This window comes from Sapajus apella, unplaced genomic scaffold (genome assembly GCF_009761245.1).
Source record: "Sapajus apella isolate SASKATOON/1434 unplaced genomic scaffold, GSC_monkey_1.0 scaffold215, whole genome shotgun sequence".
Classification (NCBI taxonomy): Eukaryota; Metazoa; Chordata; class Mammalia; order Primates; family Cebidae; genus Sapajus; species Sapajus apella.
This window is the reverse complement of record NW_022437155.1, coordinates 104,621-124,093: the sequence shown is the minus strand read 5'-3', so window position 1 is coordinate 124,093 and position 19,473 is coordinate 104,621. Positions and strand designations below refer to the sequence as shown.

The following is a 19,473-nucleotide window of genomic DNA, read 5'->3' as shown; positions in this document are numbered from 1 at the left end:
CCGGCCTGGCCAACATGGTGAAACCCCGTCTCTACTAAAAATACAAAATTAGCTGGGCGTGGTGACGGATGTCTGTAATCCCAGCTACTCCAGAGGCTGAGGCAGGAGAATTGCTTGAACAGGGGAGGCAGAGGTTGCAGTGAGACGAGATTGCACCACTGCACTCCAGCAGGGGAGACAAGAGCAAAATTTCATCTCAAAATAAATAAATACATACATAAAGTAATTAATTAATTAACACTTTGCTTTTTCCAATTTGATGAACTCCCGAATGTGTCCCCTTTGCTATGACTCCCTGGGATGTCCTCTCTTCTTCTTTACTGGCCCTTCCCCCAAGTCCTACAGGAGAAACTTCAGCACCCTGCTGCATCCAGCCCCCTCCCCCATTTCTATAAAGTTATAGAATCTGACAGCCAGAAACACCCTTAAAGGCAACATAGTACTTCACCTCAGGGAGAAAAATGAGGAAGTAGTTACATGCCCAAGATCACACTGACCTCAGAGGTTCAGCCAGCATCAGATCCTAGATTTCCACTCCTGCCACAATGCCAACCTGCCTGTGAAACTCTGGATTTTCTAAAGCTGGCAGTGTTAGGGAAAAGTCCCTCACACCTTGCTGTCACCCCTGGACATGTTCTAGATACCCAACAGTCTTCCACCTTCTTGCTGAACTCCTACTCATCTATCACCGTTCAGTTTAAATGCCCTTTCACCCAAGACTCGTTCCAGACCCTGAACATCCCTAAGATGGGAGTAGGTGATTCTCTGTGTCCTCACAGCTTCTTTGTATGTCCCTTATCAGGATATTATAAACCACAGTTTAATCAGGATATTATAACCTTTTCCACTGAACAGTCAACATCATTCAGGTGGGCCTTTTTCTTCTTTAATTGAGCTTCTCTACCAATACATACAGGTGGGTCTTAAAGACTACTGCGCCTCCTGCCCCCAGCACAATAAAAGTAATTGAATGGTGGGGGGAGGGTGTTACTGCTCTTCATTCACTGAAATGAGTCACTGGCACTCTCACCCTAACACCACTCACTATCAGCAACAAAAGAGCCACAACTTCTAAGCTCCATCAGAGTTGGAGGTGGAGGTGTCAATTTCTATTTAGGAGAGAGAGAAGGCTGCAGATGGCAGGAGCTGCACAGGAGGGAAAGTCAGGAAACCCGCTGCTAAAGTGCCCGGGATGGAGGACTGATTGAACTTGGCCCTTCTGTGCAGGTCTTGTGTTGGGCAGTGGAGACATGGAAAGCAGTCAGACTCCAGAAACCTGAGTCTGCTCTGTAACCTAGGCGAAGTTCGGATTCAGGGCCCAAACCTCCCCTTTGGAAAACAAAGGTGACACTTGCTTTCCTCATTAAAGGGAGGGCAGCCATAAGCTTTGAGAAAAGCTGCACAGGCCAAATATCAATTACTGTCTCGTGCATGACGCGCTGTTCCCCCTCGGGTCGTCTGCCCTTGTTTGGGCTTCACTTTCTCATCTGCTAAAGGACCCGACCGGCCTGCATAACCTCATGAGCCTGAACCCTGCCTCAGTGACACCGCCCTGCACAGCAGAAGTCCGAATCCCACCTTACCCCAGCTTGGCCCTTCATGGTCTCACCTGTCGGCGGGGCGTAAGCCCGGGCTGGAGACGGGATGGTTGGCCCTGGACTCTTAGAAGCGCTGGGGCCACCCACAGGCCGATTCAGGAGGCGGCGTCCCCCGTCCCGCAGCCGGTGGCAGCTCCTCCACATCGCGCCCGAGGGTCTGGGGGGATGCGCGGCGCGAAACCTGGAGCAGGAAACTGAGCGAAGAGACCTCCAAAGCCGCACGTTCGGGCTGTACGGAAACCTCTCACTGCCCCCTCAAAGCCTCAGCCTCCCCTGGATGCCGCCATCTTTCACATGACACCAACGGCGTGCCGTCGCCGCCGCACGCCTCCTGCGCACACCCCCAGTCAATTAGCATCACAAACGCACCTCGCTCCGCCCTCTCCACGCCGCGCCCCAGCGAGGAGACTACAAGTCCCAGCGGGCCGCTCGCGCACCCCACCACGTGCTTTCTCCTCCCGCCAATGGGTGGAAGCGCCGCGTGAACCTGTTCCCGCCCCCCCCGGCTCGCCCGAGCCAATCGGAAGGGGCGGGGTGTGTGTGTGCGTGCGTGTGTGTGTGTGTGTGTGTCTGTGTGTGTCTGTGTGTGTGTGTGTCTGTGTGTGTGTATGTGTGCGCGAGAGCAAGTCGGGAGGGGGACCCAGCTCAGGACTGGGAGGCCCTGCTCGCAGGTCTCTGGGTCCCGGTGGCGGCCGGAGCGCTTAGTCCGCAGACAGCGGACGGGTGGTCGCCCCTCCCGCCCCCACCCTGCGCGTGCGCGCCCCGGCCTCTCCCTCCCCGCCACCCTCCTTGGCTCCCGCGCGGCGGCGGCGGTTCCTCTCCCACTCCCCCCAGCCCTGGCTCCGGGGGACCCCGCGATGCCGGTCCGCACCGAGTGTCCCCCGCCGGCCGGTGCCTCGGCTGCCTCCGCGGCCTCACTCATCCCGCCGCCGCCCATCAACACCCAGCAGCCCGGCGTGGCCACCAGCCTGCTCTACAGCGGCTCCAAGTTCCGCGGCCACCAGAAGAGCAAGGGGAACTCGTACGACGTAGAGGTGGTGCTGCAGGTGAGCGCCGGGCCGGGCCGGGGCCCGAGGGCCTCCTCGCGGCGCTCACGGGCCGTGCCCGTCTCGGCTCCTCGAGCCCGCAGCCGCGGAGCAGGCCCTCGTCGCCGGGGCCTCCTGCACCCGGCGCTTCCCACCCGGGACCTGCCCAGCCTGTGCCTCACACTCTCCGAGCCCCAGCCCTGACCTGCCCCCTCGGACCCGGAGCCCGTCAAGACCCGCTTCTGGCGGACCCCGAACACTCTCCCAGACTTGAAGCCGGTGACCGGCCGGTCTGGGATCCGGAAGCCCCCCGTGACTCGGGGAAGGCCCGGGTCCTCCCTCCTCACGACCTGTCGTCCCTACATCAGGGACTGCCACCAGCCCTTTTCAGACCCTGAAAAACTCTCCATTGGTTTCACCAGACTCGGGACCCTCCCCGTGTCTGGGCCCGTGTCAGATTCTCTCAGAGCTGAGTCCTGCCCTCCCGCCTCTTCCTCAGTCCCAGGAATCCGCAGACCCTGGGGGCTTCCTCTTCCTGAGATCTCCTTAGGAGGGCTTCAGCAGACCCCTCAGACGGGGAAGCACCACACGCACCACTGATTGGTCAGGCCCTGGCCCCACCTCAAGACCAGACACTCACTCCCTGAGTGCTGCTCACAGTCTGCTGGGATCTTGCCTCTTAGGTCCCCTGTTCCACTCGCTGCTTCCTTCTCTTCATGGTCCAGGCACCCAGCCCCTTCCAGCTGCTCCACCCCCAAGCCTCCTGTCCCTGCTCTGGGACCACTTGCAGCCTTCTTCCAATCTTTCTGGCGTCTGTCCAGACTTCCCCACCCCATATCTTCGTCTTGCTCGATCCTCGTTCCAGGGACCCTCTTTCCTGTTCTTAACTTTTCTCTACACAGGCATGGGGCTTCCTCCCAGTCTCTGATACCCATGTACTGGGAAATCTAACTCACCCAGTTTTAGTTCATGTCCAGCAGCCTCCCTGCATTTGACCTGGATTCCTGAATACCTGCTGCCAGTCCCTGATCAGCCTTGGAAGGACAGCTTCACCTGTCTGGGCCTTTCCCACCTCACTCCTCTCAGGCTTGACACTTTTTGCCAGCTGAAATACTGCCCCCCAGGTGTGAGGGTGAAATGTACAGTGTATCTGTTCCTCAAGCTTGCCTTTTGACGGGTTAAAACTCTAAATCTTAGTTTCACTTCTGAAGAGTAGGTCTCCCATCCGAAAGACAATGAGGGTGCCTTTTCTTCCTGGTATCTGCAGAGCACGCATCACTCTTTCATTCTCATACTGCTGTGTGGGAATAAATAGTTTGCTTACTTGAAACAGCATCATCATGTTAATTTTATCTTTGGTCTGTAAAGTCCTATCATGAACCACAATCTTTATTATAATGGAAAAAACTATTGTGGCTGATATATTTTTGTCTTCATAACTATATGCCTAATGCGGTGATCCTCTTCTCTTTTTCTTAAAATGTGTCATTTCAGTTTGTTTTGCACCCAATCATAGAATTCTGGAGGTGAGAACCCAGGGTGGGTCATGTATGGGATGGTGTTGGATTTGTCCCCACTGTTGAGTTTGATGGTTTCTGATGTAGTAGGGGACAGTTGGCAGGGTAGCCAGGTGTCCAAGGGGAGTCTGCTTTGACTACTGCAGCAACTGCTGCTCCCTTCTGTCATTTGGGTGTCACTTCCAAGCTCCTGTTAGAAGGAGAATCGTGAACCAGTGGAAGTGGCGATTGAGTTGGGACAGGGCTGATAGGTCTCAGGCAGCTCAGAGCAGAAACCTGGCGGATGGCTGGGAGCCACTTGAGTAGGAAGTCTGCTGATGGGGGTGGTGGTCATGCCAAGGAATGCTGCCCTACATCTGGATTGGTGAGCTGCTTGGTCCTCATCATGACTAGTCAGTGGCGTGTGAATTGCCCCATCAGCTGGTTTTTCAGCCAGGACTAGTTTCTCAGACACAGCCTTCTTAGACATAAAATACTTCTGCCTTTTACAACTCTCCTTCCTTCTTTCCTTCCTTCCATGTTTCCTTCCTTCCTCCCTCCCTCCCTCCCTTTTTCTTTATTTAGATAGAATTCACTTATTTAAGGTGTACTTCAGTAGTTTTTAGTATATTCACAGTTGATTAACCACTACCACAACCTAATTTTAGAACCCTTTCATCACCCCCAAAAAGAAACCTTGTACCCCTTATCCATAACCCCCTCTTCAATCCTAGGCAACTCCTCATCTATTTTTTTTATTTGTGTATTCTGGACGTTTTATATAATCATACAGTGTATGTCCCTTTGAGATTGGCTTTTTTCACTTAGCATAAAGTCCTCAGGTTTCATCCATATCATTCATTATACATAGCAGCACTTATATTCCATTTTATTGTTGCATTGTTCATTGTAACAATTGCCCGTTGAATATATACAGCATTTTGTTTATCTAGTGATCAGCTGATGGACATTTGGGTCTTCTACTCTGGCTGCTATGAATAATACTGCTATGAACATTTATGTACAAGTTGTTGTTGTTTTTTTTTTTTGGTAGATAACTACATGGGAGTGGAGTTGCTGGGTCATATGGTAACTGTTTTAACATTTTGAGGAACTGTCCCTGGACTGTTTTACATTTCAACCAGCAGTGGGTGAGAGTTCCAGTTTATCCACATCCTCACCAACACTCACTGTTCATCTTTTTATTATAGCCATCCTTGTGTGAAGTGGTGTCTCATTGTAGTCTTGATTCGAATTTCTTTCTTTTTTTTTTTTTTTTTTTTTGAGACGGAGTTTCGCTCTTGTTACCCAGGCTGGAGTGCAATGGCGCGATCTCAGCTCACCGCAACCTCCGCCTCCTGGGTTCAGGCAATTCTGCCTCAGCCTCCTGAGTAGCTGGGATTACAGGCACCTGCCACCATGCCCAGCTAATTTTTTGTATTTTTAGTAGAGATGGGGTTTCACCGTGTTGACCAGGATGGTCTTGATCTCTTGACCTCGTGATCCACCCGCCTCGGCCTCCCAAAGTGCTGGGATTACAGGCTTGAGCCACCGTGCCCGGCCCTGATTCGAATTTCTATAGTGACTGTGGTGTTGTGCATCTTTTCATGTGTCTTTTTTGGAACACTCTTTTGAGATTCTAGTTTAAAGAGTTCTTCAAACATTTGTGTTTCAGACTGGGATGTCCCCTGCACCCCCCACTTACTGTGACTCCTTTTTGCTCCTCTGCCATCTAAGAAGCCAGCAGTAGAAGGGAGCCTTGGTCACTGTGAAAGGAATATTTAAAAGAGCAGCCGTTGGACACAGCTGTGCTCTGAGACCTTCTTGCCAAACACGTGCCCTGTTATCTTTCTTGAGATGCTGGCCTGCTGTTTGGCAAAAGCTGTATGCGTTGTGGTGTCTTTGAGTTCACCAGCCATTATCAAGATCAATTTGGGCAGAAATAGAGAGACACTTGGTTGAATGGAGGCCAAGCTGAAATTCTGATTCTTGAGCATGTGATAATCCATGCAAAATGTTAGCCAATTTACATTTCAATTTTTAATCTTATTAGCAAGTATCCTTGCCACCTGATACCCTTTCTAGCCGCTGTGAAACCCCAAACTATATTGAATTCAATGAGAATTGCATACATGAAATTTAAAGACTCAGGTTAGAATTATGGGTCCTTTAATAAAAGCTCTTTGCTGAACCATGTTAGTGTGGATCAGCTGTTTTAGATAATGTCCAATGCCAAGGTCAGCAGTTGAGGATATTTAAAATGCTTTGGCAGTTTTCACAGGGAATACCTTTGTCCCCAGCACCAAACTGTGAAGGCACTTTGGCTTCACTGAAGTTCATTTGCTTTGGTGCTGACATCATCTGGTTGACTAAGTTCATTGCAGTTTTTAAGCACGGCTTAGTATTTGATTTATGTATAATTGGAAGTAGTCAAGTTCCCAAATCTGATAAATTCTAATTTCTTGAAATAAGACTTCACTTAACATTAAAATCTCAGTGTGGTACAGGTACCCTTGTCCTTGGTTTGCTTTAATTCAAGGGTTTACTTTGTAAGTGAATCCAATTGTCATGAAATCTGAAACTCCCTATTCAGAACTAGTCTATATATATTTGGGTGAAATCTCACCTCAGGAGGAGTTTCGAGGTGACGTGGCTTCAGGTTGGTTAATTCAGAGGCCTATGATGGGCCTAGTTTCTTCCATCTTTCTGTACTACCATCCTCAGCATTTCCTGGCCTATTTCTCCCCTGCTCTCTAGATGTCAGCCCCAGGACTAGACACTGCATGCAGACACTGTCACCACCAGGGGCGAAAAAGCCATTTCTTCCTCATGTGCCTCTTCAAAAGCCAGGGATTATTCACAGATGCACCTGGGAGACCTACACATCTGATGGACCAGAAATGGGTCACTCACCCCTAAATACATGACTTACGAGGGGATGGGGACACCTGTTTGCCTTAGATCCATCAGGCTGACCAAGTTTTATGTGGTAGGTAGGTACCAGAGCAAAAACTAAGCCCTGCCAGCATGAAAAAGGAGGAATTGGTTGTTGGGCAGGCAGCCGGCAGTGTGTCAGCAACCAGTAATTGGTGACTGTCAAACCTCAGAGTCTACTATGCCTGTTATTTCTATTTATTTTAGGCTCCTGACTCTTTTCATTAAGAAACACAGCATCCATATATAAAATGCACAGAGTGGACATTCACACTATAGTCAGATGTTTGGTTGGCATTTTGGTTCATAACTGAAGTTTATACCACGTAAGTCTTTATGAGATACCATTTCTGAACAGTCTGCCCATTTCATGAAGAGATAATGCAGAATGATGTTTAATATAAAAACCAGAGGAAGAGCAGACCTCCTAGACCAATGATTGAGCAACATAGACATAGAAAAAGGCTAGAAAAACATTAGAAAGAAAGTCAAGCCTAGGGTTAGGGATGATACCACATGTACAGGCAGAGACAGAGACCCTGTGCCCAGCAGTGCTCAAGGTCTCTAGATAATCGGGAGACGTGTGTTGAAGATAGCATAGAAAATGAATTTGAGTGGGGCCCCCATTCCAGAAAGGCACTTCAGTCTCAAGATATTCAGCTGAAGGAAGTTGAGAGGGTCTTGGGATCAAGTTGCTTTGGCAGAACAGGCACATGTGTTGTGAGAACTTATCAAGATCCTAGAGGCTGGGTGAGCCTTGGGCTGCGCTGGGTGTTCACTGACCACCCATCTGGCCTCACAGGATTTCCAGAGTACCCCTTGCATGTCCCCTAGTAAGTTCATCTATTTGTAACAGGCTGTGTGTCCTTTCTTTCCAGCACGTGGACACCGGGAACTCTTACCTTTGTGGGTACTTGAAGATTAAAGGCCTTACTGAGGTAAGCACTCACATGAACTAGCACTAGAAAGTCCATGGTATGTTCTGCAGGCTCGTTGGGGTTAAGGGCAGACGGTCTCAACTCCTTGAGGCCTAATTAAAGCAGACTGCTTCTGCGCACTGCTAGTGTGTGGGGAACATAAAGCAGGCAATTTCAGTGTGTCCTGTTGAGAAGTGTACAGGTTCACAAATCTTTTAAAGAAAAGTTGTTAAGTACGTCACAATTGTCACAACCAACACTATTGCTTTTCCTTGTAACCCTTTTTGGGGGAAAAATAATAAGATTATAGCTACCACCCTCATAATAGATTTAACAGTTTCTGTTAAATAAGCATCAGTCCTCTAAAAAAAAAAAACAACCACGAGGTTTTAAGTTCTTTAAACCTCTTAGTTCATTGGAACGATGAAAAGTTACTGGCTGGGCACAGTGGCTCACACCTGTAATCCCAACACTTTGTGAGGCCAAGGCAACCAGATCACTCGAGGTCAGACCAGCCTGGCCAACATGGTAAAACCCCATCTCTACTAAAAATACAAAAAAAAAAAAAAAATTAGCCAGACGTGGTGGCATGCACCTGTAGTTCCAGCTACTTGGGAGGCTGAGGCACAGAAAATCACATGAACCTGAGAGGCAGAGGTTCCAGTGAGCCAAGATCACACCACTGCTCTCCAGCCTGGACAACAGAGCAAGACCCTGTCTCAAAAAAAAAAAAAGGGAGGTTGCAGTGAGCTGAGATTGCGCCACTGCACTTCAGCCTGGGTGACAGTGAAACTCTGTCTCAAAAAAAAAAAAAAAAAAAAGGAAAGTGGCCATCCAGTTTCCAACAGAAGTACCTGCTGTGTTAGGGGAGAGTATTTTCCTTTCTTTGAACCAACTTTTTAAACCTCAGAACTCCTGGGACTTTAGAAAGCAAGGAGGAGCGTACTTTTTTTTCCCATTAGCGAGGATAAAAGTGGAAGGAGGTGGCTGGACTGGCCCTCCGATTGCTGGGAATGGCCAAGCTGGACCTAGTTGCAGGGGCCTCTGGCCTTTGTCAGCTCTCATGGCCTGATGACCCAGCAGTATTTGGATGGAGAGTTGTTCTGGATGGAGCAGTAGAAAGGAGCTGGGGTGGCATTCTTGTTCTGCCCTTCCTGTGTCTATGACCTTTAACTTCTTTCAATGTCCTTATCTGTGAAGTTGGGAATTAAAAATGTCTGCTCCAAGCTGGGTGCTGTGGCTAACACCTGTAATCCCAACATTTTGGGAGGTCAAAGCAGGAGGATCACTTGAGGCCAGGAATTCAAGACCAGCCTGGACAGCATAGCAAGACCTTCTCTCTACAAATAATTTTTTAGAAATTAGCCAGGCATGATGGTGCATGCCTGTAGTCCCAGCTACTCAGAAGGCTGAAGCTGGAGGATCACTTGAGGCAAGGATTTGAAGGCAGCAGTGTGCTGTCATCCTGCCTGTGAATAGCCACTGCTCTCTAGCCTGGGCAACATAGGAAGATCCTCTCTCTTAAAAAAAAAATCGGGGCCGGAGGAGGTGGCTCACATCTGTAATCCCAGCACTTTCGGAGGCTGAGGTGGGTGGATCACCTGAGGTCAGGAGTTCAAGACCAGCCTGGTCAACATGGTGAAACCCTGTCTTTACTAAAAATACAAAAAATTAGCGGGCATGGTGGTGCAGCACCTGTAATCCCAGCTACTCAAGAAACTGAGGCAGGAGAATCACTTGAACCTGGTAGATGGACGTTGCAGTGAGCTGAGATCTTGCCACTGCACTCCAGCCTGGGCAACAAAAATGAAACTCCGTCTCAAAGAAATAAAACAAAACAAAACAGAAATTAGCCAGGCATGGTGTCTGGTGCATGTAATCCCAGCTGCTTGGGAGGCTGAGGCAGGAGAATCGCTTGAACCCGGGAGGCAGAGGTTGCAGTGAGCCAAGATCACACCATTGCACTACAGCCTGGGCAACAAGAGTGAAACTTCGTCTCAAAAAAAGAAAAAAAAAAAGCGTGGGCTTGGTGGCTCACACTTCTAATCCCAGCACTTTGGGAGGCCAAGGCAGGTAGATCACAAGGTCAGGAGTGAGTTCGAGACCAGCCTGGCCAACATGGTAAAACCCCATCTCTACTAAAAATACAAAAATTACCGGGGATGGTGGCACATGCCTGTAATCCTAGCTACTCAGGAGGCTGAGGCAGGAGAATTGCTTGAACCCAGGACGCAGAGGTTGCGGTGAGCTGAGATCGTGCACTCCAGCCTGGGGACAGAGTGAGACTGTCTCAGAAAAAAAAAAAATCCATGCTGTGTCTAATCAGTGGACTCATTCTGGGGTGAGGAAAGTGTGTTAGAGAAAATTACAGGCTCAAATATGATACTAATATGTGATTCTCTTGTAAAGTCCTGACAAGCCTCAGTCTTAATTTCTGGCTCTCTGGTTCTCCTGCTTTTCTAGTAGAAGCTTGACTGATTAAGGATCTCCTATGAAGTTTGTTACTGAGACAAAGGTATCTCTTATCCAATCAAGTAGGAGTAGAATTGATAGCAAAATACAGGATTTATAGACTTTGAGTTTGTGGTAGAAAAGATACTAAAACAGAATATGCTTAACTCTCAGGTAGCCAAATACATTAGTTAACTGGGTGCAGAACATAGACACTGAATTTCATAAGGAAACTAGCAGTGGAATGTTAACACTGACTCCAAAACCAGTCATTTGGGTGATAAGAAGCTACACAGAAATGGTATTAGAAATCTTGAAGTATACAGAAATGCTAATGGCATTGAGCTCTCCATCGGAAGCGAGTAGCCCTTCCTTTAGGAAGCCCCTGCGTGTTGAGAGCAGCAGTCAGGCTGCTTTGAGGAAGGAGCACTGACAATGGCCCTTCACTGGGGGCAACCCAAGGGGAGCCCTAGACTCTTAGCAGGACCTCTGCAGACGTTATGGCCTTGATGAGCACACGCCCGCCCCACTACCCCTCAGAGTTGCCTGTTCCTGGTTGAGCAATAAATAGACCACGTTATCCTGCTGCAGTGGTCTATTTATTAAAGCAAGTCCTGCTCAGGCCTTGGATGTAGAAGAATTCTTTTTAAATAATGTTTTTTAGTAGCTTTATTGAGATATATTTACATACCTTACATTTTACCCATTTAAAGTATAGAGTTCATTGGCTTTTAGTGTATTTACAAAGTTGTGCAACTGTGTGATAACTTTATTTTTTTGAGACGGAGTCTCAGTCGCCCAGGCTAAGGTGCAGTGGTGTGATCTTGGCTCACTACAACCTCCTACTCCCGAGTTCAAGCGATTATCCTGCCTCAGCCTCTCGAGTAGCGGAATTATGGGTGTGCATCACCACACCTGGCTAGTTTTTGTATTTTTAGTAGAGATGGTGTTTCACCGTGTTGGCCAGGCTGATCTCAAACTCCTGACCTCAAGTAATCCGCCCACCTCAGCCTCCCAAAGTGCTGGGATTACAGGCGTGAGCCACCACACCTGGCCAGTTATGTGATAACTTTTAAAATTATAAGTCTAGTATATGGTTGCTGTACATAATTAGTAAAATGCAGAAAGCTACAATGAATCTTTGAATTAATTTTGTGCCTGTATTTGTTTGTTTTGTTTTGTTTTGTTTTTGAGGCAGAGTCTTACTCTGTCACTGGGCTGGAGTGCAATGGGGCCATCTCAGCTCACTGCAACCTCTGCTTCCTGGGTTCAGGCACTTCCCATGCCTCAGTCTCCCGAGTAGCTGGGATTATAGGCATGTGCCAGTACACCTGGCTAACTTTTGTATTTTTAGTAGAAATGGGGTTTTACCATGGTTAGCTGGTCCCTAACTCCTAACCTTAGGTGAACCACCCACCTTGACCTCCCAAAGTGCTGGGATTGCAGGCATAAGCCACCGTGCCTGGCAAAATATCTAATTTTTAGTTTATTTTCATTAAATTATGATTTGGGTTTTAATCATGGTAGTCGTCTTCCTCATGTATACAATATGGAAAAGTATCTATTAAAGTAGAGATAGGCTGGGCACAGTGGCTCACACCTGTAATCCCAGTACTTTGGGAGGCCGAGGTGGGTGGATCACCTGAGGTCAAGAGTTTGAGACTAGTCTGGACAACATGGTGAAACCCATCTCTACTAAAAATACAAAAATTAGGTGGGCATGGTGGCAGGCACCCGTAATCCCAGCTACTCAGCAGGCTCAGGCAGGAGAATCACTTGAACCTGGGAGGCAGAGTTTGTGGTGAGCCCAGATTGTGCCACTGGACCTCTAACCTGGGCAACAGAGTAAGACTTTCTGTCAGAAAAGAAAGGAAATAAATGGCCTCTTCACTACCTCACATTGACAAACAAGTACAGTTTTTTTTTTTTTTTTTTTAAATTTTTGTTTAAGGTTTGGGTATACATGTGCAGGTTTGTTATATAGGTAAACTATGTCACAGTTTACCAATATAACTGTTTGTTGTACAGATTATTTTGTCACCCAGGTACTAAGCTTAGTATTCAATAGTTATTTTTTCTGCTCCTTTCTCTTTTCCCACCCTCTACCCTCATGTAGGCCCCATTGTCTGTTCCTCTCTTCTTTTTTTTTTGAGACGAACTCTCGCTCTGTTGCCTAGGGTTGAGTGCAGTGGTGCAATATCCACTCACTGCGATCTCTGCCTCCCAGATTCAAGCAATTCTTTTGCCTCGGCCTCCCAGGTAGCTGGGACTACAGGTGTGCACCACCACACCTGGCTAATTTTTTGTATTTTTGATAGACATGGGGTTTCACCATGTTGACCAGGCTGGTCTCGAACTCTTGACCTTGGGTGATTGGCCCGTCTTGGCCTCCCAAAGTGCCGGGATTACAGGCCTGAGCCTGTTGTTCCCTTCTTTGTGTCCATGAGTTCTCATCATTTAGCTCCTACTTATAAGTGCAGTATTTGGTTTTCTGTTCCAAATACCACACTTATTAGTTTGCTAAGGATGATGGCTCTATCCATGTTCACACAAAAGACATGATCTCACTCCATTTTATGGCTGCATAGTATTCGATGGTGTGTGTGTACCAAGTTTTCTTTATCCAGCCTGTCACTGATGGGCATTTAGGTTGATCCATGTTTTCTATTGTGAATAGTGCTATAGTGAACATTTGCATGCATATGTCTTTATAGTAGAATGAGTTATATTCCTCTGGGTATATACCCAATAATGTGATTTCTGGGTGGAATGGTAGTTCTGTTTTAGCTCTTTGAGGAATCGCCATATTGTAAAACAGAGCTTTGTTTGTTTTCATGCCTTCTAGAAATGAAATTGCAGAAAGGTAAAGAATTAGTATAAAACAACATTCCTTTTGCACTTCTGAGCCATCCTTCAGTCAAGAGAGGTGACCTTTCCAGGGAATCCAGCAGTTTTCAGGGGGTACCTGAAAGCCCAGCCTTGAGGGGGCCATGGGCAGGTCCCCCCACGCACTCATTCCTTGGGTTCGGAAAGGTTGGAAGCTCCAGCTGAAGTTGTGCTGGACTTGTGCTAAACCAGGGAGACAGGTCACACCTACCTAACTGCCAGAAACAAAAGTGCCAGTTTTTGTCACAGAATGAGATTCCTGTGTGCTCCGGAAGTTCTTATTGACTTACTGGCCAATTGAACGTTAATCCCCCAGAAGACAGGTCTACATGGAAAGTCGTGGTACCCATCACCAGACAGTTTTAGGTGAGCCTGGAATCAGTGAGAGGATTAGTTTGGGGACTTAAATGGCTGGCAACAGCCAGACCCACCATTGGACCCTTACTGTTCCTTTTGCTGCCTCTTACTCATTTCTTGGTATCTTTGCTTCTGACCTGGTTTTTTCGCCCACTCTATAAATTGCCACCTATTTGGCTGTAGTAAAGTGCTTAATTTTCTCTTCCTGCTCTGAGAATAGTTTATGTTCTTTTTGGTGACTTCTGTGCACACTGAATCTCATGTATTAGGTATGTGTTTTATTTTGAGGATACCCTGTAGTCACCCTGATAATACTTCCTAAAGTATGTTTACAAAGAAGTCAGTACAGAATTATTCATTAGGAAAACTAGTGGTTTAAACCATAAATGTTTTAATCATATTAGGACCTCCTCCCCACCCCTCCCTTTTTAAAAATGGAGACTGGGTCTCACTATATTGCGCAAGTTGGTCTTGGTCTCCTAGGCTCAAGTGATCCTCCTGCCTTGGAACCCCCAAAGTGCTGGCATTACGTGGGAGCCACCATGCCTGGCCTTGTATTAAAACCTCTTTATCATTTCATTCTATCCTTTTCAAGGAAGTTCAGAAAAAAGATTAAAGCTTGAAACTCAAAAAAGTAATATAAATACCTTCTAGTTTAAAATCTCAAATTCAAGTGCTGAATTATTTATAACTTTTTTCTTTAGTAGTCTTTCCTAAAACAGATTATAATTAAGTTATACCTTAAAAATTTTGTACCTTAAAAATTAGTTGTACATTTAGGAAAATTTTTCCTCTCTCATTTTTTCACTCTGTGTATTTAAATATTTATGTGAAGGATTCAGCAACAGTGTTAGGAGAGGGGAGTTACGGGTTTGGGGCTGCATTAGATTTGTATTTTGAAGCTCATTGTTAAGGAAACAGATCACCTCCATGGTGTCATCATAAAGCAGGCCTCCTGAGTCGCCTGCGACAGTGGTAATGTTCTGTTTCCTGGGAGCCTTTGCAGCAGTGGCTTATGCTATGGCAGCCTCTCTCAGGAATGTCCTGCACTACATCCAGGCTAGGTTGGCAGATGTGACAAAGCCATCAGAATGAGGTGTTTGATGCAGAATAAGAGGGACTTACATTAATCTGAAGGAAAACCGTGGGCCCTCTGCAGTCCTTGACGTTAGGACTGTTATCTGTGGTTTGCCAGGCCAGTGACTTTCATAACCCTGCTCCCGGCAGACACCAGGGCCTTGGCAAGGTAGGCTGAGGGGTGGGTGATTGGTTGCTTTTTACAAATGCAGAGTAATGGTAGACTTTTTACTGTGTTAACTTTTTGTCTTATTAATCTTTTAAAAATCATTGGTGCCTACTTACTAATGAATGAACAAAGGGCAGCTAACAAAGCGCCCAAACCAGCTCCTGGCTTCTTGCTTATGTTTTCAACGGCATGTTTTCTAATGGTTGTGATTTTACATTCGGACGTAATTTACATTTTTTCTCATATAAATTGTTCTTAGTTCATGTGACAGAATTAAGTGTATCCCTATATATCAAAGTATTCTAAGACTGTACCTACAGGGACCATTTCTATAGGTTGTTACTAGAAGTTTCTCTGAACATATAGAACACTGAAAAAAAGTATTTAAAATTTTTTTTATAAAAGGTATTCTAGGCCAGGTGCGGTGGCTCACAGCTGTAATGCCAGCACTTTGGGAGGCCAAGGCAGGTGGATCACCTGAGGTCAGGAGTTCGAGACTAGCCTGGCCAACATGGTGAAACCCTGTCTCTACTAAAAATACAAAAATTAGCTGGGCGAGGTGGTGGCCACGTAATCCCAGCTATTCGGGAGACTGAAGCAGGAGAATCCCTTGCACCTGGGGGTGGAAGGGGGTGGGAGGGGGTTGCAGTGAAGCAAGATTATGCCACTGCACTCCAGGCTGGGCGACAGAGGGAGAGTACATCTCAAAAAAAAAAAAAAAAGGCCGGGCGCGGTGGCTCACGCCTGTAATCCCAGCACTTTGGGAGGCCGAGGCGAGTGGATCACGAGGTCAAGAGATCGAGGCCATCCTGGTCAGCACGGTGAAACCCCGTCTCTACTAAAACTACAAAAAAAAAATTAGCTGGGCATGGTGGTGCGTGCCTGTAATCCCAGCTACTCAGGAGGCTGAGGCAGGAGAATTGCCTGAACCCAGGAGACGGAGGTTGCGGTGAGCCGAGATCGCGTCATTGCACTCCAGCCTGGGTAACAAGAGCGAACCTCCTTCTCAAAAAAAAAAAAAAAAAAAGTATTCTACCCCAAAATCCACCCCTGGAACCTTGGGGAATTGGTGTAAAAGAGACAAATGACTGAGTCATTTGGAGAACCAGTGGCTTGTGGGAATACTAGCAGGAAACACAGTCATTTTGGAGTCTCTTTGTGTCTAACCTTGGAAAGTAAAATCTTCTAAGTTATGATCTGCTTTGTATGCTAGAATATTCCAAATTTACGTGTGGAAACATCCATATTCTTTTCTGAGAGACTAGCATTAACAAGTGAAGTCAAAGAAGGGCTGTCCGCTGTTGGCAAAATCCAGGAAACCCTTCATTCTCTGGGTGATTTAGGTTTAGGTCCATTGCCACAGCCTGTTGGCAAACTGTCTGGGTCAAACTCGGGTTTGGATTATCAGGTAGCAATGTCAAGGTACTGGAAAGAAGTTAAAGCAAAGTTGATTCTTCTTTTGTAAAAAGGTTAAAAACTCTCAGTCAACATCTTGTTTTGATATTTGGGTTTTTACCATAGGAGTATCCAACCCTTACAACCTTCTTTGAAGGAGAAATAATCAGCAAAAAACACCCTTTCTTAACTCGGAAGTGGGATGCAGATGAAGATGTTGATCGGAAACACTGGGTGAGTAAATCTGATCTGCGCTGGGTCTTCCAGGGACGGCTAGAGAACTGAAGAAATTCTGGGAGCCAGAGACCTCATCCCTTGTTGTGGATTGTTGGGCTTTGCAGCCAAGTGAAAGGCTGTGCTGCACACAAACCTCAGTTGTTCCATCTTCCTTATGAGGAGAGTTTAAATAGGATCTGACCTGCTGCTTAAATAGCAAATGGTTGTCTGATGATAGCAACCCCAGAATTCCAGCCAGAACTTTGCTTGGCTGTCAGAATCTTAGCAGTGTACTCCTATCCTTCCCACCTGTTTGCCCTTTTTCTGTCCACTGTTCCTTTCAAATCACCTCTGCTTGGGGAAAGCCCTGTGAAACATCTGACAATGACCTGCAGCTTTGGGGCTGGCATGAGGTGAGATGGAGATGATGTCTGGAAACCTGCCCTCCTGCCGGCTTAGCAGGGCAGAGCTGCATCGTTGCTTTTTATCCTGGCTCCTGACAGACGAGTATAGTCTTGTCTTAAGTACACCACTATAAATCCTGGCTGCCCCCTCCGTTAACTGTCAGGTATAGAGCATTCTCACTCAGCAGTGGTGAATGCTTCAAGACAACTCAGAGTTAGTGTCCCAGGGTCTTTCATTGGTTGTCATTTAAGTACCGCATCTTCATAAATCAGTTTCTCAACCTGTCTAATCGTTTTTTGCTTAGTTGACCATGGTGATGATGAATTTTTGTTTAACACTGAAGAAGTTCAGTGTGTTTACCCTCCGTAAACGAACCAGAGATGCTGTGTCAGTACTGAAGATTCTAGAACTCGTTCTTCCCGTTGCCTCTCACACCTGGCTGTCTAAACTCTCCCCTGGCTCTGGCACAGCAGTCTGTGGGGAGAACTCTTGTAGACCCTTGTCTTGAGTTTACCTCACTAGAGATCAGTTGCTTTGTTTATTAATGTTTTTTATTTTATTAAAAAATTTTTTTTAGAGTTGGGGTCTGCTCTGCTACCCATGCTGGAGTGCAATGGTGTGATTATAGCTCACTGCAGCCTCAACCTCCTGAGCTCAAGTAATCTTCCCACCTAAGCCCCTGAGTAGCTAGAACTACAGGCATGTGCCACCACACCCAGCTCATTTTCTTTTAGTTTTGCAGAGACAAGGTCTCACTGTGTTACCCAGGCTGGTCTTGAACTCCTGGCCTCAAGTAATCCTCCTGCCTTGGCCTCCCAAAGTGCTGGGATTATAGGTGTGAGCCCCTGCACTCAACCTGTTTTTTGGTTTTTCTTTTTTGGGGGTTTTTTGTTTTTGTTTTGTTTTGAGACAGAGTCTCACTGTGTCACTCAGGCTATGTACAGTGATGCAATCTCAGCTCACTGCAACCTCCACCTCCCAGATTCAAGTGATTCTCATCTCTCAGTCTCTTAGATACATGGGATTACAGGTATGCACCACTGCATCTGGCTAATTTTTGTATTTTTAGTAGAGAGAGCGTTTCGCCATGTTGGCCAGGCTGGTCTCAAACGCCTAGCCTCAAGTAATCCACCCACCTTGGCCTCCCAAAGTGCTGGGATTATAGGCATGAGCCACCAGGCCCAGCCCCAAGCTGTTTTTCACTTGAGTTAGAAGAGGAGATCTATCAAATGCTGAGTTTAAGTTAAATTTAAATTTAAACTTGAGCTTTTTAAAGCATTTTTTGAAAGCTATACATTTTGACTGTTGTAGCAAATGGACACTAAAAGCTAGACAGTCATTTGTGTCTCTCTGGGACACAAGACAATGCACAAGACCTGAGTATCCAGAAGGTTGGGAGAGTCCAAGTGGTATATGAAGGTGCTGGGCACCAGCAGGTGGAGTTGGAAGGGCTCCCTGGTACCATCTGTGCCCACCCCTGCCCAGGGCTAGGCTCTTCCTGCATGCTTGCTGCCTCACGAGATGGCTTCTTCCTCTGCTGGACAGCCCCAGAGTAAAAGGTTCTTCCTTGTAGTAAACCACAGCCTCTCTCCCGTTCAACTCTGTTGTCCATTTCATATTGGTCCTGCAAAAAGCAAAGTCTTTGAGGCCCAGTGACACTCAGTTTTAGGCTAGGTTGACTACAAATTAAATAATTGGAAAGCACGTCTTATTTTCCCATTGACTTCCATTAGAACATTGGAAGGTATCTGGGTCTGCAGACTCTGCTAGAGTGAATTGAAACGTTTTGGGTGAGAGAGGAACTAAGGCAGCCACCCTTGGTACTGGCATGTGAAGTGTGGCTGAACAAGGGAGCTAAGTCTGTGGAGTACTTCCTCCTCCAGCAGTTTGTGGCTGTTTTTGTAGTACTCAGCATTTCCCCTAACTTTCCCCACTTGTGGAGGACTCCCAGGTTCCCAAGTGGGACTTCTGGAGCTCTGTACTGCATCTGGGTTAGTCTGGGATTTACAATGTTTAATACACTTCACCTAGGCTGTCATTTTTTCATTGTAAACTAGAATCAGAGATATTGTACTGTGCCCTCAGATTTTCCTGAGTGGTATTTAAGTTGCAATTATGGTGATACTATAAAGTCAAGATTCCATATATTCAATCTACATAGGATAAAAATGTCTATGTGATGCTGGGCGCGGTGGCTCACGCCTGCAATCTTAGCACTTTGGGAGGCTGAGGCAGGTGGATCATCTGAAGTCAGGAATTCGAGACCAGCCTGGTCAAAATGGTGAAAACCCGTCTCTACCAAAAATCTAAAAATTAGCCAGGCATGGTGGCACATGCCTGTAATCCCAGCTACTCGGGAGGCTGAGGCAGGAGAGCCACCTGAACCCGGGAGGCAGATGTTGCAGTGAGCCAAGATCGCACCACTGCACTCAAGCCTGGGCAACGAGAGTGAAACTCTGTCTTAAAAAAAAAAAAAAAAAAAAAAGCTATGCGACAAAATCTGTGACTTAATATCTCTGTATCTTGATTTTTTTTTTTTTTTTTTTT

At 46.8% G+C, this 19,473-nt stretch overlaps 2 protein-coding genes across 5 annotated transcripts in view; one reads left to right on the top strand and one right to left on the bottom strand.

Moving 5' to 3' along the window:
- Positions 1-1,932, bottom strand: part of ATPAF2 (ATP synthase mitochondrial F1 complex assembly factor 2) — a 31,170-nt gene extending 29,238 nt beyond the window's left edge. For 2 of the 3 annotated variants that reach the window (XR_004265903.1, XM_032270717.1), the window contains exon 1: positions 1,610-1,932. Coding sequence is in view for 2 of the 3 variants with exons in the window: in XM_032270717.1 (XP_032126608.1) it covers positions 1,610-1,742 (133 nt within the window). In the remaining variant the exon portion in view is untranslated. The remainder of the gene's footprint in view (positions 1-1,609) is intronic. The other variant, XM_032270716.1, reaches the window with a different exon arrangement.
- An 80-nt stretch (positions 1,933-2,012) lies between these two features.
- GID4 (GID complex subunit 4 homolog) overlaps positions 2,013-19,473 on the top strand; it is a 33,520-nt gene continuing 16,059 nt past the window's right edge. For both annotated transcript variants that reach the window (XM_032270715.1, XM_032270714.1), the window contains exons 1-3: positions 2,013-2,644; positions 7,932-7,991; positions 16,432-16,539. In XM_032270715.1, coding sequence (XP_032126606.1) covers positions 2,207-2,644; positions 7,932-7,991; positions 16,432-16,539 — 606 coding nt within the window. In that variant the 5' untranslated portion in view covers positions 2,013-2,206. The remainder of the gene's footprint in view (positions 2,645-7,931; positions 7,992-16,431; positions 16,540-19,473) is intronic.